We start from the raw sequence: 17,013 nt of genomic DNA on the forward strand, positions 1-17,013 counted from the left end.
ATCTCAAGGAGAAAGTTTCAATATGAATATAATGGGTCACAATAATTTCATTTGCTATTTTGCCTAATGCCTCCATTCAAGAATGCACTTACTATATCTTCTGGGCTTTGTAGCTTTCCTGTTCATTTTAATAACAGTAGTTCGATGCCTAGAGCTCCAGGTACTAAGATAAAGAGAGCAAGCTACCTACACCAAAGCCTACTGTGTGTCATGTGAATCATAATCTTTCTTGGTCTTTTATCACATTTGCCATTCAAACATATGCAATGGTCACAGCCCACTGTAATGTGAAAATTGAGCTGACTGTGGAAGTAGAGCTGCAGGCGAAAAAACAATAAGAAAGCAGTCATTTAATCAAATTCCCATTGTAGCCAGTACCAAACTTTTCAATTGCTTAAATGAACATAACGCTGCTGGCTTCCACTGATCAAAAACAAAGGCAGCATGCAGAAGATATAGCCAAAACAGAGAGTAAAGGGGGAGAGCATGAGGAAGAGGTGAGAAAAACACATATACAAACATAGGTAGTCTTTGCCGAAGGCTTTCCATCTTCAATTACAGCAAGTAAACCAGTATACCAGTAACCAACAGGAAAAAGCCTAATATGAGCATACAAATTACAGGCAGTTTGTTGAGTAATTAAAGGTTAGAGGTGAGCAACTAACTGCACCTCAGAGAGCTTAAGCATGTTCTACTTTATGGGAGGTGGAAAACGACACTTTTGTAAGGCCTCCAGGTTTTATTCAAAACACACTGTTTTATCCAAGACCAATGCTGAAGCTGACCCAGGCCTTTTGCATCACACAGGTTAAAGCACGATCACACAAGCAGCTCAGATTGCAAAGACAAAGGCTATCAGCAGAAAATTACAATTAGCAGCCGAATAAAGTTAGGAGTGTACTATCTTGCCAGGTACATCTGCAGTCAGAAAGGAGCTTCTTTGTAACTCACCTGTAGCACCACAGTAAATTAAGTACTAAAGTAAGCTCGTTAGAAAAAAAAACACAAAAAAAACCCAAACCAACAAAAATGTATAGTCCACAGTCGCAGATTTTTATCAGTATCTCCCGTGTCAAAACATCAGAAGAAAACAGTGTGAAGTAAGATTGAATAAGTAATATCTCAAGGTGGCAGTGCCACCAGTAAATACTGCCTGCTCCAAGGATCAAATCTGTGACAGCCCACGTTTTACATGATCCTGTACAGCCTTGGAAATCAAAAACTGAGGAGACAGAGAGCAGCAATCAGCAGATCATCAATATAATCATAGCCAGAAACATGGTGGCAGACTCCTACCAAAAGTAAACTGAGCTTTTATGCTGAGTTTATTAATTCTATTTATGCTGCATTGCCCATATACAGTTTCTAAGCAATCATTTGAAAAAGTAACACAGAAGAAACTGAACTCTTCTGTACTTAAAGGAGGAAGACATATGAAATTTCTTTCACAAGAACTGCCCAATCACAAAACTACCGTTCCTCTTGCACAGTGGGGTACTGCACTTGCTTAAGTCTCACACATTTACTCTGCTACCCCCTATTCTGTTGTCCTCCTCACCAGCCTACTGATTTATTTTCCATTCTATACATCAGTATCTCCTTTCTCTACACAACTAACTCCAGAAATTGTTAACTCTCTCATTCTGTGAAGCATATCCTATCAGACATTCCTAAAACCCCAAATGTATAGAGTAAACAAAGGCTATGTTACAGTAAAAGGTGTATCAAACAAATGGGCAAAAAGGAAAGAAGCATTTCAGTTAAGCTGGGACGATACAGGCTGCAGATTTAATTTTCAACAAAACTACTTTAATCAAATGCTTGGGATTTCATAGCATAACTAAATAAGTAAAGCCTATAAGGATGACATGTCTAAGACATTTCAGTAACTGCCACAATATGCCACTTCTAAAATATTTATTAAACATTTGCATAACATCTGATATGGATTTAGTTTCAAATTTATTAAAAACACACACACAATCATGCTATACACTTGTGGGTATGCCTGGGTTTTGTAAGAAATTACAGCTTATTATGTTTTTTTATGGAAAAGCAGAAAGTTTCCCATGGCTTGTAGTCTTTTAGGGAAGGAAGGAAAGTTACCTAATTCATCTAACCTAAAGAAACACCACCACCTTGGCCAAATACCAGCAAACACAACTTCTGCCAATGTTGTTGTCTTACCAATAAATATTTATCATCTTGCGCTCACCCCACTTCCCTCCTAAATTAGTCACCATCTGCTTAATCTCAACTGAGATCTCCATATTTCACCTACTGCAAAGATGAACGTTGGGTATAGACACAGCTCTTGGGAGGCAAGGGAATCGCTGCTGCAGGATAACAGGAAAAATATCTCTACACAGTTACAATCATTTGCTTTTCACCACTTATTCTGAGTAAGGCAGCAAAAAAAAGTTCAGATCATTTCCTGACTGGCACAGCAAGTTACAGCAAGATACATATTCTATTAATTTTTAATTGTGTTGCTTGCAGACTGAAAGCCCAAAAGGGGAGCATTTCTTTTTAAAGCAAAAAGAAGGGCACTGAAACTGCTTACCTCACTCAGCTCTGCAGGGGAGTCATTTCCATATTTCATAGCAACTCCAGAATTCATGATTAGACTTCTCAGGGCTTGACGATTTCTGCAGATCTTAATGCTTCAAAGCTTTGTTCAACTGATTCAATACTTTCTTCTCCAAAATTTTTCTGTCTTATACATTTTGCTCTAGACAGCCATTTTTACTCCACGCTGAAGTTTAATTTAATGATGCAAGGTCTTCTGAAAGAGCCAAACTGGTTTTGACTTCACAGACAATCCATTGCTGCGAGAGGTTTGTTAATACTGTGAAGTGCTCAGAGAATACAGGGAAGGAACTGCTTGCCAGGATCCCTGGGCTGTCTTAGTCCATCTGCAAGCCGTGCTTCATCTCTGCTGCCTGCTATACGCTGTTCTTTTCCACAACTCTGTTTAAGGGCATCTCCCAATGTCGCTTAACGTACTCAGAAAAATTTGGTGAGCTTCATGCACATTCACAGAGAAATTAAAAGGAGAGTGCTGGTACGTCTTCAGTGTTTGGAGAGGGAGAAAAGAGAAGCAAGCTCCCCTCCCCGAGACAAACCAATGCTGCACTTCACGCTAAAGTTTCCCCTGCCAGTGAGCCTGGAGTTTAAGTGGTTTATGATCAAACACAGCTGTCTTGCTGCTGGCTAAAGGGTGCATGGAAGGGGCGGTACTAAACGGAGAGTGCAAGTGGGAGGGAGAGAGCTACAGAGAGTTCATTTTGGAATTATAGGCATCTTTCCAGCTTTCTGAGTACTAATTGCTATACACAAAACTATGAAGCTAAGTAACAGGAAATGCCACCTGGATAACAATAAATTGGATTCCTATTTCACTATTCCCATGTGCAATTAAATAAGGAAAGTTGGGGGGCCCTGGGGGGTGGAGGTTGTAATGATTTAAAAAGGTCACTGTAAGCCCAAAAGCACCATACGAAAGCCGCAGATTTTACGTAACGCCGTGACATTTTACAAGGACTTCAGGGAGGTGCTACTGGAAGAAGGGGAGAAAAAAGCATTTGCTTTCAACATTCAACTAATAATCTAGAAAAATCCTTAGCAAGCTGGATTAAAAACATGCTGCACCCACTGCAAGAATCAACAACCTCCTTTCCCCTTCCCTCAGTCCCCTAAACCATAGTGACAGCCCAAGGCACTTCGTGACGCTGGATTATGATGTACTTTTAGAGTCAGAAGAAGGAAATACCATATTCTGTACCTGAAATTTATTATACCTGGTCATCTTAATACAACATATTATTAAAGTGTCAAAATAGTTCAGGGAAAAAAACCCCAAAATGTAAGAAACAGGAATAAATGCTATACAAGCCGTGGCAAAATTCTTGCACCCTGGCAAAAAAAAAAAAAACATTTACGTGGGAAACAATGCTCTACAAGAGAAACATTCTGAAAACCATCTTGTGGTTTGTTTTTTTTTCCTTCACAGATTAGTATCAGTATGGAGACATAAGAATTACTCGTCCAAACTGACACTACAGAAAGTGCATTAAAAACAAGAACAAAGATAAACACATATATATTGCTCTGCGATACTAAAAGCAGCAGCACTTTCTGTGTCCCCGTCCTTCTTCCATGCCCAGCATCAGGAACTGCAACTCTCCTCTGGCTCAGGGGCTCAATATAATGCCACAATCTCTTTACAAGACTTTTAACTTTCATCCTCCAGGTCTGTTTTCCAGCCTTTCCTTTTTTCTCCGCTATTTTTCCTGTTCTCCAGTTTGCTCTCTAGTCGTCCATATTTTTTTATTTCCTCTCCTTTTTTTCATGCCCACCTTGCCTTGCCTCCATCCTTCATTGTTTTCCTTCTTGACAGCATCCTCCCTGTCTCGCTTTTACATTCATTTCTGTCTCTACATTTAGTGCTTCTCAGTATATTCCTCCTTACCCATCTGCTTTGTTCCCAACATATGTTTCCAGTTCCAGCCCCTCAAACACCAGCAAGGGGCTGCACTGCTCTCTGCCGGCAGATGACTCCTGTCTCAGCCACAGCAGAATGCACAGTGCCACACTGGGAAAACTGCACTTTTCTCTTCCGCTGGGTAAGAAATCAGGAAGATGCAGAGTCCTCCAGACTGGTATGGAACAGTATATGCACAGTGGTTTTGTGCACTAATTTCCTGTGCATTAAAATGCAATTAACAGTCTTTATACCCAGTAACAAAGGTACAGTATAATGACCTTCCTCATTTCTCACATCCAAAAATTACTGCAGCTGACACCGTACATTTAAAAACTTTTTATCTTTTCCAAGTTATGCCTTCATGAATGGGAGTGTGATGAAATATTTGTATTTTGCATTGCCACCCCTATCAAATTTTATATTCCCTCTTATAACCTGCTTAGAATCTGGTCTGATCTTTGTCCAGTTCTGTCAGGTGTATCACAGCTTCAACAAGACGGGGATGAGTCCCAGAACTACTTAAGAATAAAGTTCTAAGTTTTTTCTTTTATAAAGAAAAGGCCGTATTAATTATGGCTTAAATATACTGGATTTCCCACACTATATCCTTTCACTGCCAAATACTTCACAGCTAACTATAGCCAGGCATTCAGAAATTAAAAGTTTTTATTTGCTTTCCTCACTCACCATAGTTGTTCATACCTGGTACTCTACCCATCCCTTAGACCTGAGCACATGGCACTACAGATGCATTCCAAACTTAACTGTGCAGGACACTTGAGACTCTGAACTAAATCCATTCCATACCATACCCATATGCTCCACAGGATACTTTTTTCCTCTTTCACATTTCATACAGTAACACACAGACACTGACTGAAAAATAGCATCAGAATTCAGTTTCAGCTGTGTACAACATGGGAGATGTGAGACCCAACACAAAAAAAAATCCCGAGACTGTGCTTGTAACTTTCAACAAATTAAGGAAATCAACAACAGCCACCTTCAAAACAGTTCCCTTCTGAGCTGCCACACAGCTACACATGAAGCCACCGACATTCAAAGCTATTCCACAGATCATCTTCTGAAAGGATGTTGAGGATCTCTGTCATTTTTGCTTTCACATCTTCTACCAACAAAAAAACGGATTCCTTTGAGCCTCGACTTGATCTTTGGGAAGAGGGAGCAAGTCTGGCAAACAGGCTGGGTGTTCAAGCGCAGTGTGTTGTTTGTAGCTAAAAACTGCTTCACAGAAAATGTCTTGTGGGCTGGGACACTGTCTTGACGTTAACTCACTGTTCGCTCTTGCACACTGACATTTTCCAGCCGAAGGTTAGCAAAGGTCTGTATTTGAACACGTGCCTGCTCGTACTGAGTAAAGCGATCAAGTTGAATCTTGTCTCACTGCAACAGTTTAGAACATGTTCTATAACCACCTCTTTGTCTCTTCCCTCCCACTCTTGGTTTCTGAGCTATAGGGTTAGTCTCAGTTTTTTTTCTGTCAGACCTCATACATGCAGATTATTTCAGAACAATGTTCATTTAGAATTTAAAAGTCAATTGTAACTCACATGCAAATTAATGGAACGGTTAAACCAAACTCTGATGAAAAAGTATTTGACATCAACTGCCGCTGAGTCCCACTGCAATTTCTGCATGCTTGCACTGAGTAGTATGGGATTAAAGATTTCTCAGTTGGAGAGCATGAATTGTTACTTTTGACTAGCTGGTAAGTAGTGGCACTGCCCATTTCAATCTGGCTTTAAGTCCTTATAAACTTTGCAGGCATTACTTTATAGTGAAGGGCTAGCTAAGACTAAATGTAATCATTCTTGTAAAGTAGTTTCTATTAAATCACATTTTAAAAAATATTTGATAGCACTGAGAATGTATTCTGAATATCTGCATACAGAGAACTTGTTCCTCTGCAAATCATGATACTATCCAGCATTTCTCCAAGTCCATTTACTAACTAAATGAAAACATTACTTCTTAGATAGACCTGACCAATTGTCTCCAGGTAGTTTCACTGTTTTGAAATACATGCAAGTCATCTAATACAGTAGCACAGTACTAAGAACTTTGTTGAAGCCAAATTGTTTTTTCCCATAGGCTTCTGCCAAAGGCATGCTTCAAAGAAAACAAAGGAAAATCAAGTATGCCAATTTTGTGTTGCCAGGAAAAGAACAGAGCACCCTGTGATCCAGCAAGAGAAAATTGCCTGTTGGACTCAGTTTCTCTCTCTTTTTGTTCGGCAGCCAACTGTTAGCTCACTCTCTCTCACTCAGTTCCTCACCTAAGATAACGATGCTCCCTTGCCATCAGCATTGTACCAGTCTTCTTTTTTAGCCTTTACAGTCAGGAGGGGTCAGAATGGGAATGGGAAGAGGACTCTCTTAATCTACTGATGTACACTTCCTAGCCCAATGGGACAGTTGGATGCCTCAGCACGTGCTAAGACAAAAACAAGAAGTGGGAAACACAAAGCCTTGTGAACCTGACTGTCACCAAGGCTTTCAGAAACAACATCTACCAAATGCGTTCTGTCAGTACAGAGACACTGGCCTGATCTTCCACTCAAGCTCGGTGCATTCTGATCAATTACTGCTTTCTGTACCCCTAAAGCACCCATGATGCATACTGCTCGTAGCTAAGCGCATTTGCACTGAGAGCTGCTTCCCAAGATGATTTCAGAATTATCCAGTAACAACCATCACTGTCCACAACATGTGGCCAGTTTGCTGACTGTTGATCTAATAATCCTATGGCAAGTCTATTCCATTTGTTTACCCTTATTACGCTGTAGTCAGAGAATCATTGGCACGCCTCTGAAATTCACTGAGGAGTCTACCTTTTGATTGTATCCGAATAATCATTTAATAAGATTTGCTCTATCACCTGGTGTAAAAGGATCCTTTTAGGACAAGATACAACTCTTCTGCCCTTCTTGCCTTTACTTTCGGAACCACCACAGAATATGGAAATATGGAATATAGAAAAAAGCACTGCAGCTATGCTACAAGGTTTGTCCCTCATAACATGTCCCAGTAATTACAATACTCCATTTCGTAACAGTTATTGGAGCAGGTGTGAAAATTGCCATGCATGAATATTTCTTCCTTATTTTGACAGCTGCAGACTGAAAATGACAGCATAGAAGAAATTATCTATTAAAAATGTATATAACATATTCTTCAGCATAGCGTGTTCCACTTTCTGAGAAGCAGTTTCTCTCTGCATACAACATGCATGATTAGCTGATCGTAACTCCAGGATATATGAAATAAGGTCTTCTTGGTTTGTTCCGTTTAATTAGCTTTGTAACTGAAATGTCACTAATTGAAGTCTACTGAGCATTTAATTCATGTTTGTTTGTTTGAATATCATCTCTACAGTTAGAGCAGCATCCTGCACAATCGCACACACAAATAAATTATGCCTTCAGATACTGCAAATCTGCTACACATAATTTGAGCACAATGTGGTTTTGTTCTCACCGTGCCACAAAATAAACAGGTGTAGTGCCAAAGCCTTGACTTCCATGCACAAAATAGTAGCACTCAGAAGGTCATCAGAAAGGCTAAAATTGGAAGTGGAAATTCAATACAGAAGTTGGATAATGTTTCCAGAAATTTCTTTATTCAATAGCACTAATGCACTATGATTTAAAAGGGAGAGGCTGAAAGCAATGGTATGTTCTTGATGCAAACTGTCCTTACTAATGCTAATGAAGGTTATGTACCTAGGTTGAAAGGGAAAAAAACCCCACAATTCATTTGAAACAATTGCAAGTAACCTTATACTGAACAACGAAGCACTCTCTCTGAAAAAAAAATAAGCAAACTTCTCTCTCCTTCAACCATACCATGTTAATTAGTCTAAAACAGCTAACATGTCTAGAAAAATGTAATTTCCAAATAGCACTTAAATCAGCTACTCTCACCTGTTCACTCTCCCTCAAATGCTTAATCCACTTAAAAAGTCATGTCCTTCACCTGACCAGTCTCCTTGGGAGTTCACATTTGATCCCTTTTTCCATCCTCCAGTATTTCACACCATGAAGCCACTCACCAACCTGTCAAACAGCCACTTTCATTTTCTGTCATTTTATCCAAAGCCATCACATTCATTTTGATTCCCTCTGACCCCACAGTGCCTTAGCATCAGGTCAGCACAGGGAAGGACCAGGGAGTCAATGTGTGCCTGTTATTCACATTAGATTCTTGTCTGTGAGGATAACGGGGAGAGACAGTAGCGTTTTCTGCATTCCTTTCATGTTGCAGCCACCTAATTATCATCACTGTTCTTTTGCTCCTTGCTTAAAAACACAAACAAGGCCATTCTGTAAACTACAATTAATGTCACCGTATTTCTGCTTAGCTTCCCTTTACGGTCAAGCATTCCCTTAGTACAGTCACGCATTTCTCCAGTTATTAACCACAAGATAAATTCACCCATTTCACTCTCGTCCTCACAAGCTTGGTAGCCATTCTGATTTAACTTCTCTAGACACAACCTGTAGTTACGCATACTTACAGTACTAAAATATGACCGCTCTTAGTCAAATGCCTGTAGATTAATCCTACCTCTATGTCCCACTCTTCTCTTTCGTCAGAACTTGCACCCCCTCACATTTATCAGTTGTAAACTGAATCTCTTTCAAAAATTCTCACTTGCATAGAAAGATTCGCCAGGACTGCCCTGCTAAATCTCTCCTATTTTTCCTAATCCCTGATAGTGAGATTTCTTCATTTACATCCTCTCCTTACTCCTAAACTCTCTTAGGTTTGTATCCATTACCACTGGCATATTGAATACACAAGTCCCTCATCAGGGCCAGTGATCAGGTAAGTGCCCACAGTGACACAAACAAGTGGGAGGGATCCGGGCCCCTGGTTTACATCAGGGATGTGCTTGGATGCTTCAGCTCTCACCTAGCCATGTGCCACTGTTCCATCCGTGCTCAAGATATCTTCTGAATGTTTAAAAGATGAACTGACAGATATTTTCTGACTATACGTACACATCTTTGTGTATATGTAGCGTGACATCTTTGTATCTACTAAAGACACACAAACAAGAATGCACGTATAAACACACTTACCTATATAAATGTACATATATATAAATATTTGAAAGTTTGGATTCACTGAAATGTGTAATTTGAAATATTTTCAATCAGATTAATTCCACCAAATGCAAGGAGAGTGCCTGACAGATCCTTAATTGAAACTCTACTATACTTTTTGGACGGCACATGCATTTAAATAACAAGAGCATCAGTTTCACTGAGCACTTAAGGGGCTTGGGGAGCTTTCATTTTGGCAGAAATTGTAACAAAAATTACTTCAACAATTATGTGAGCTGAAATGATATATATAAAACCTCTGGCGAACAAAACCTCCTAGTTTTCAGCCAGATCTATTTTACTATCAACAAATTTAAGATTCTTGTCATTGAATTCCTACAGCTCTCTCTGAAATTTATTTCATTTGCTATGTTCCTTGGCTTCATTATTTCTTGGCTGCTCATGAAGATCAGCAAGTAAGTCTTCTGAACACTTCTCAACTCCCTAACTATTTAGTGTCCAGTAAATCTAAGTATTTCTTTATTTTTCTAAAGGTTTGTAGTTGTTTTTCAGTTGGTTTTGTTTTGTTGCTTTCCCTGGATAGCTCAACACGAAGTACAAGTTCTCAATTCTAACCCTCATCTGGTCTGTAAAATTCAGTTTCCTGCTCTTCTAACTGCTTCACCACATACCTTTTAAACCTCTCCAATGGCTTTTTTCCTATACATCTTCCTACATTTAAACTTATCGTCATAATCTTCAAGACTGCCTTACCTCTGCCTCACTCATTTCTACTTCAACCTTCTTCTCTGACAGTTTTCTTTTACTTTCAGAGGGGCGGCAATCAACCCTACTTCAGTATTAATGATACTCTGACTTTCTTGTACAGTTTGTTTGGTTCTACAACCCAAGATCTTTCACAATCCACATACACTTACTTCTGGTTCATGAAAGAAGATTACAAATCTAAAATATTGTTCACTTTCAAGCCTCAGCTGGATAGTCCCTTACTTCATTAAGTTTAGAAATTACTTGCTAAATATACCTAGTGTTTACTCTCAGGTAAGGGTCTATCAAACAACTAAGCCAATGCAAATAAACAAATGCATCTCTAAAATAATAATAAAAAAATCTTGTTTGTTCTGTTTTCATGATTTAGAACCCTGGCACAAGACATCAGTATGAAGAAACATATAGCACCTGCGGGTGCTACAGAAACAAAGACTTTTCCCTCCTTTTCTATAATGCATACCAGACAATCACTATTCATGTAAACCCTACTAGATTCAACCAGTAATATACACTCATAATCCCTTTCAAAATTCACAGGGTAGAAAGAGTTTATTTTTCTCCAGTTACTTTCCAAAAATTATAGCTTCAAGTAGGTAATGTAATACAGAACTCAGCATAGGAAATTAGAGGTGGCTCACTTGGGTCCATCAGTGAGGCTCCTATTTCACTATGAACTCATGACAGAAGAGAAACTGCCCCTCCTGAAACTCAAAAGTTTACTTTGACTACTTCCTGCCATGGAGAAAAGTGGAGTTTACCCATACACCGCAACATAACTATTATCATAACCTGTCTCTCAGCTGAGAAGTCATAATGTGTTTTTTTGGTCTGAAATGAAGTAATCATGCTGAAATAGTTCTTCACGAAAAAAAAAAGAAAACTAGCGAGCACAACAAATGCCTGAGCAAAAGTACTCACCTCCCATTTTCTCTGCACTGGCACCAAAATAGTTCCCCAACGCAGCTGTGCTGACAGCAATCTATTTATTTATAAGAAACCGAGGATGAAGCAGGGAGTGCATCCTGCACTGCCTGAGGTCAACATCCCAGCCCGTTGAGTGACAAAGAAACAATTCCAGAGAGCAGGAGCATCTTGATGAATTTAAGCATGGCAATGACAGGCTTCTATGGAAACCCTGCTTTGTCTAGCTTGGAAGGCAGGATAACGGTTAATTACTCCATTATAACTGAAGTAGCATTGAACTGCAAAAGCACTTAGTGTCCATTTTCAAACGTGCACTGTGGTTAAGGTTTTCACTTAACTATAAGAATTCCATTACATTGTGTAACCAAAACATAAGGGTTTTTAGTATGTGTGGAGAAAGGGAGGAGGAATAAGACTTGTTATCTTTTTAATAAATGAGGATTCACAGAAGCTCAGCATTGCCAACTGAAGCTATGTTAAGTCAACAGTTCACACTCAGAGAGCAGGAAGAAAAGCTGGTAAGATAGAAGACCTTGTGACAAGAACTACATGGTATCCAGGAGGTTAATGTTGCTTCAACAGACTAATCCTGGGCCTCAGGCTAAGCTTACCTCTGCCAAGCAAGGTAATAGTATTAATTCCGTACTCTGTTCAGCTGTCTCCAGTAGTGCTGGCCCAATGCATCAGGCCAATTGCTTTCCATTCCAGACAACTGGAAAAAAAGTTTGAAGAAGTAAAAAGATCTGAACCCCTGCAATGGAGCCAGAACTCTCTTAACTACAGTAAAAAAATGGATAAAGCAAAAGTCAGGTATGCGTAAAGACAGTTTCCAAGCAGTGAGGGGGAGAAAGATATAAAGTCCTTGTGACTAATTTTTATGGTTTGGGCTGAGATAGTGTTTCTTTTCTTCATAGTAGTTGGTATAGGGCTATGTTTTGGATTTATGCTGGAAACAGCATTGATAGCACAGGGCTGTTTTAGCTATTGCTGAGCAGAGCTGACACAGTCGAGGCCTCTTCTGCTTCTCACTCAACCCCACCAGCGAGCACGCTGGGGTGCACGAGAAACTGGGAGGGGACACAGCTGCGACAGCTGACCCCAACTGACCCAAGGCACATCCCATACCAAAGGACATCGTGCTCAGTACATAAAGCTGGAGAAGAAGGAGGAAGGAGAGGATGTTCGCAGTGATGACATTTGTCTTCCCAAGTAAATGTTACATGTGACGGAGCCCTGCTTTCCTGGAGATGGCTGAATACCTGCCTGCTGATAGGAAGAAGTGAAGGAATACCTTCTCTGCTTTGCTTGTGTGCTTGGCTTTTGCTTTACCTATTAAACAGTCCCTATGAGTTGTCTCACTTTTACCCTTCTCTCTCCTGTCCCACTGGGGATGAGTGAGCACATAGCTCTGTGGGGTGTAGCTGCCAGCTGGGGCTTAAACTACAACACTAAGCTAAATCTGAAGTTTCCAAACTTCCTCTGTAGGCTTTCAAAACATCTACTTACGCGCACTTGTTAAAAGCCCTCTTTTCTATAGTACCTGATTGCCACACGCCAGTTCCCAACATCCATTTACAACCACAGAGCTAGGTCAAACCCATCATTCGCAGCACTTCACCTTCATTATATGCTTGTAAGAGATATTGTTCAACTGTCACATAAAAGATCCAATTAAAAGCCTCAGTCAGAAGGATCTATTAAAAGGCTGCCTGAAAAATTGTGCCCTGTGCTGACACCCATCACGTTGTGCTGTGATTGACTACAGACAGAAATAGTAACAGAATTTTTTTAAAAAAAGAACCTCAGCAGAGAGTTGTCAGAAAGGGGCTATAATGTAGTATCTATCATGGAGAAAGAAATTATGTCAATATGTTACTAAAGACCATTTCCAATAAAGTTTATAATATGCCTTTTACTTACCTCTATGTCTGTTGGGATACAATAAGTTCAAAAGACAGAAAAACTACATTTCATATAAAATAGATGTCCTGGCAGATTTAATCCGTAATGTCCTTTTTAACTTAGAAGAGAAAAATTAGTAAGTGAGTACTATTAGAGGGCTGTGGAAGTCAGGACTGTATAAACACAATTGTGTAAACACAACTCATAATCCTACTACACCTGATGCCTGCTTCAGACAAAAAAACTCCATTACAACTCTGGCTTGAAATCAAAGACAAATAGCTTCCCATACCCCCAAACATAGAAAATATTTGTCAGACAAAAATGCCTTTATGCCTGCTTTCTTACAAGTCAAGCCTTCTGAATCTATATTCCAATAATCAGTTCTTGCTTTAATGGAATTCTCGGATTCTCTTTTTAGCCTGACAGAATGGAAATAATGCCTAGCTTGGAAGCAAAGGCACAAAAGGCAAGGTTAACTCGGGCACAAATCTTTAATGAAGAATAAGCTCCACTGTCCACACCACTAGAATCGTCTGAGACCAATGGCATGAGGGTGAACAAGGCCAAACGCTGGGTCCTGCACTTGGGACACAACAACCCTGTGCAACTACAGACCAGGGGAAGAGTGGCTGGAGAGCTGCACGGAGGAGAGGACCTGAGGGTGTTGATTGACAGCGACTGAACATGAGCCAGCAGTGTGCCCAGGGGGCCAAGAAGGCCAATGGCATCTTAGCTTGTATCAGAAACAGCATGGCCAGAAGGACCAGGGAGGAGATTCTGCCCTTGGACTGAGCACTGCGGAGACCACACCTTGAGTACTGTGTTCAGTTCTGGACCCCTCACCACAAGAAGGATGTTGAGGCTCTGGAGTGTGTCCAGAGAAAAGCAACGAAGCTGGTGAGGGGCTGGAGAACAAGTCTGACGAGGAGCGGCTGAGAGAGCTGGGGTTGTTTAGCCTGGAGAAGAGGAGGCTGAGGGGAGACCTTATTGCTCTCTACAACTGCCTGAAAGGAGGTTGTGGAGAGGAGGGAGCTGGGCTCTTCTCCCAAGTGACAGGGGACAGGACAAGAGGGAATGGCCTCAAGCTCCGCCAGGGGAGGTTCAGGCTGGACATCAGGAAAAATTTTTCACGGAAAGAGTGACCGCGCACTGGCAGAGGCTGCCCAGGGAGGGGGGGAGTCACCTTCCCTGCAGATATTTAAAAGACAGGTGGATGAGATACTCAGGGGCATGGTTTAGTGGTTGATAGGAATGGTTGGACTCGATGACCCTGGAGGTCTTTTCCAACCTAGCAATTCTGTGATTCTTCAACTTCAGGCCTTCCTACCTACTAGGGTTCCAACTTAAGGAATCACTAGGCTCCATTTTTACAGAAATGGGGTTTATTGGCATGAAAAAGAAATTGTAATACAGGTTGTATGTAGGACATTGAAAACAAATGGCTGCAAGGGGTGGTGAGGAAGATATCTGGTGCCTGCAGTTTACTCTAACAGCATACACTGGTTCCCAAATACAGAACAGACTCCACAACAAAATAACTTGGGAAAAGCCCATGCACAGGTAACTGAATTCTGACACATTCCGCAAAGGGGTATAGCACTGACTAAACTCCTTGGCCTACACATAATGTGTTTCTTACCCACATTAGTCACACAGAGGGACTAGGAAGTCATCACTCTCTCCTATCCAAAAAGATGTGCCTTGAGAGCATGGGATACGTGATGCTTTGGGGTCAAATTTCTCTGTCTATAAGGGAAGGTGTGCTGAAGCAGAAGGAGCTTCCCAAACCAAGGAACAAACAAGCTTAATTTAAAACCAGAGAAGATATGGGGCGGGGGGAAAGGAGCAGACTTTGCCAGACAAAGACATGCAAATATTACTGAATTATATAAGCATAAAACTTTAGAAACTAAATGACAGACTTTGCAGTATGTTCTCATTAACAGGGACACCAAACAAAAGTAGCCTACAAATCAGCAATGCAATTACCTTTAACAGTACAGTTCTGTCTTCAGACTTCTTCACACTTTTCCCTTAAAAGATCATTTCCTAAAAGGAATACCTGTGTGATTTTAGTAAAACTTACATTTAATTTACAGCTCATGGCTATAAATTAAACAATAGAGAAAATGGTTCCTATTTAAGATAGCTGTACCTAGACTGCCACCAGTCTCTATTAAGCCTTTTTTCCCTTCAACTCCTACAAAAGTATTTTCACTTTCTTTGGCAACAAGATGAACCTTCCTGGTTTTAAGGAATCACTTTTAAAATCTACATTTACTAGCTTAGTTAAAATGAGGCAAAAATGTAGTTTTCAAAAACTTACACTCCACATACGAGGCTTGCAGTTCTTTGGGAGGGTGAGTAGTACAGAGTTTTTAAGCAGTATCATTTTTACTCTCTAAACATGCTAAAATTACACAGACTTGTATCAAGTAAAAATGTATAAGATGGACCAGTAGACATCTATTATCTGTGGACAATCTGTTCGTATCAGTCTTTGTAAGGAAAGACTGCTGGCCGCACAGGCACATCCCCTGCGAGTCACACTCAGCTGGCTGTCTTACAGCCAAACTGGGAGGCAAGGCAAGAAGTAACAGAAAAATTTATGTATTTTCAAATGCTCTGAACTGCTGGAAAAAGAGACGGACAAAGAAATTAAATTCAGTATTTGGAGTTTCATCACAGAATGTCATATGTGAATATATGCGACATACGAAGTGTCTCTATAACATTCTCTTGCTATAGTACTAGTACATATTTGCTATTTGTTCTAGTAACATTGAGGTATTGCAAGAAATCATCATATACTCAATAATATGACAGCTGTACAAAATTTACAAGTAGTTCATTTAATTTACATTTACATGCATCTGATAACACACAAATGGTTAGTGGGACTCAGGATGAAAGAAGCATTAATGCGGTTTCAAGTAGTTATCCAGAATCAGCTTCACTACAGTCTGACATAAATATAAATGCAATGATAACATTAAGTGGCCTTTTTATACCCAAAAGCTATTCATATAAACAGGCCAGAGCAAGTTAGGTTTGCCCGATGATGGAGCAGATCACCTAGGTGGGAAAGGAAAAACAACCTGTCCCTGAAAAATGTAGTTGTATCTTTTGGAATATTATCACTCAGTATCAACTATGTCAACCACAAAGAACATATTTCTCAAAACAATGGTTCCATCTGTCATAACTTGCAGGTCAATGCTCTTCTGGAGGAAGACTCGGCAATGCAAACATCCACTGAATGACTAATAAAGAGGTTTTGCAGTAGTAATATCTATTTTCACTTTCTAAGACAAGGACATTAAGTTCTCATCTGCTAGTGATCATGCTGAGAAACTAATGTTAATACAACTACATAGTGCTTTGCTATGAATATTTCCAGTATGCCTTCGTACTTAATAAACTTCTGGGTTGTGAACCCAACAGAGAGGATATCTCCATTTGGCACAGAGGGTCCACAGTCAGAACTCACTTCAGCTTAGTCACTTTAATTCTGTACAGGAAGCACAATCAAAACAGTCCATTCACAAACTCCACCAAGTCTTTAGTAACCCCAAATAAGGTGTACACTCATGTAAATCAGACAGCAAAAGCTGAAGGTTATACTAACATATACTAGTTACAAGAAGATACATTAAGAATCTTCTTGCATTAGCTTTCTGTTTTGTTCTTGATGTCGACACTACAAAACCAGCTCTCCTTTAAATAAGGAGTGCAGATTTGGCAGGTGGAGCAATCTGCACTAATGTCCAACTATCTAGACACGTCCACCTTGCACTGACAGCTCTGCACAAAATAAAGCAGGACTATACCTGCTTGG

General features: G+C 40.1%; 1 protein-coding gene across 2 annotated transcripts in view; it reads right to left on the bottom strand.

Annotated features, from left to right (window-relative positions):
• The window catches only part of MCC (MCC regulator of WNT signaling pathway), a 207,633-nt gene that overhangs the window by 158,888 nt on the left and 31,732 nt on the right, over positions 1–17,013 (bottom strand). Inside the window, exon 1 of one of the 2 annotated variants that reach the window (XM_054055337.1) lies at positions 2,564–3,193. The exons of the other annotated variant lie outside the window; for it this stretch is intronic. Coding sequence (XP_053911312.1) covers positions 2,564–2,620 — 57 coding nt within the window. The 5' untranslated portion in view covers positions 2,621–3,193. Of the gene's footprint in view, positions 1–2,563; positions 3,194–17,013 lie in introns of those variants that run through there. 2 annotated transcript variants of the gene reach the window in all.

This window comes from Cuculus canorus, chromosome Z, assembly GCF_017976375.1.
Source record: "Cuculus canorus isolate bCucCan1 chromosome Z, bCucCan1.pri, whole genome shotgun sequence".
Taxonomy (NCBI): domain Eukaryota; kingdom Metazoa; phylum Chordata; class Aves; order Cuculiformes; family Cuculidae; genus Cuculus; species Cuculus canorus.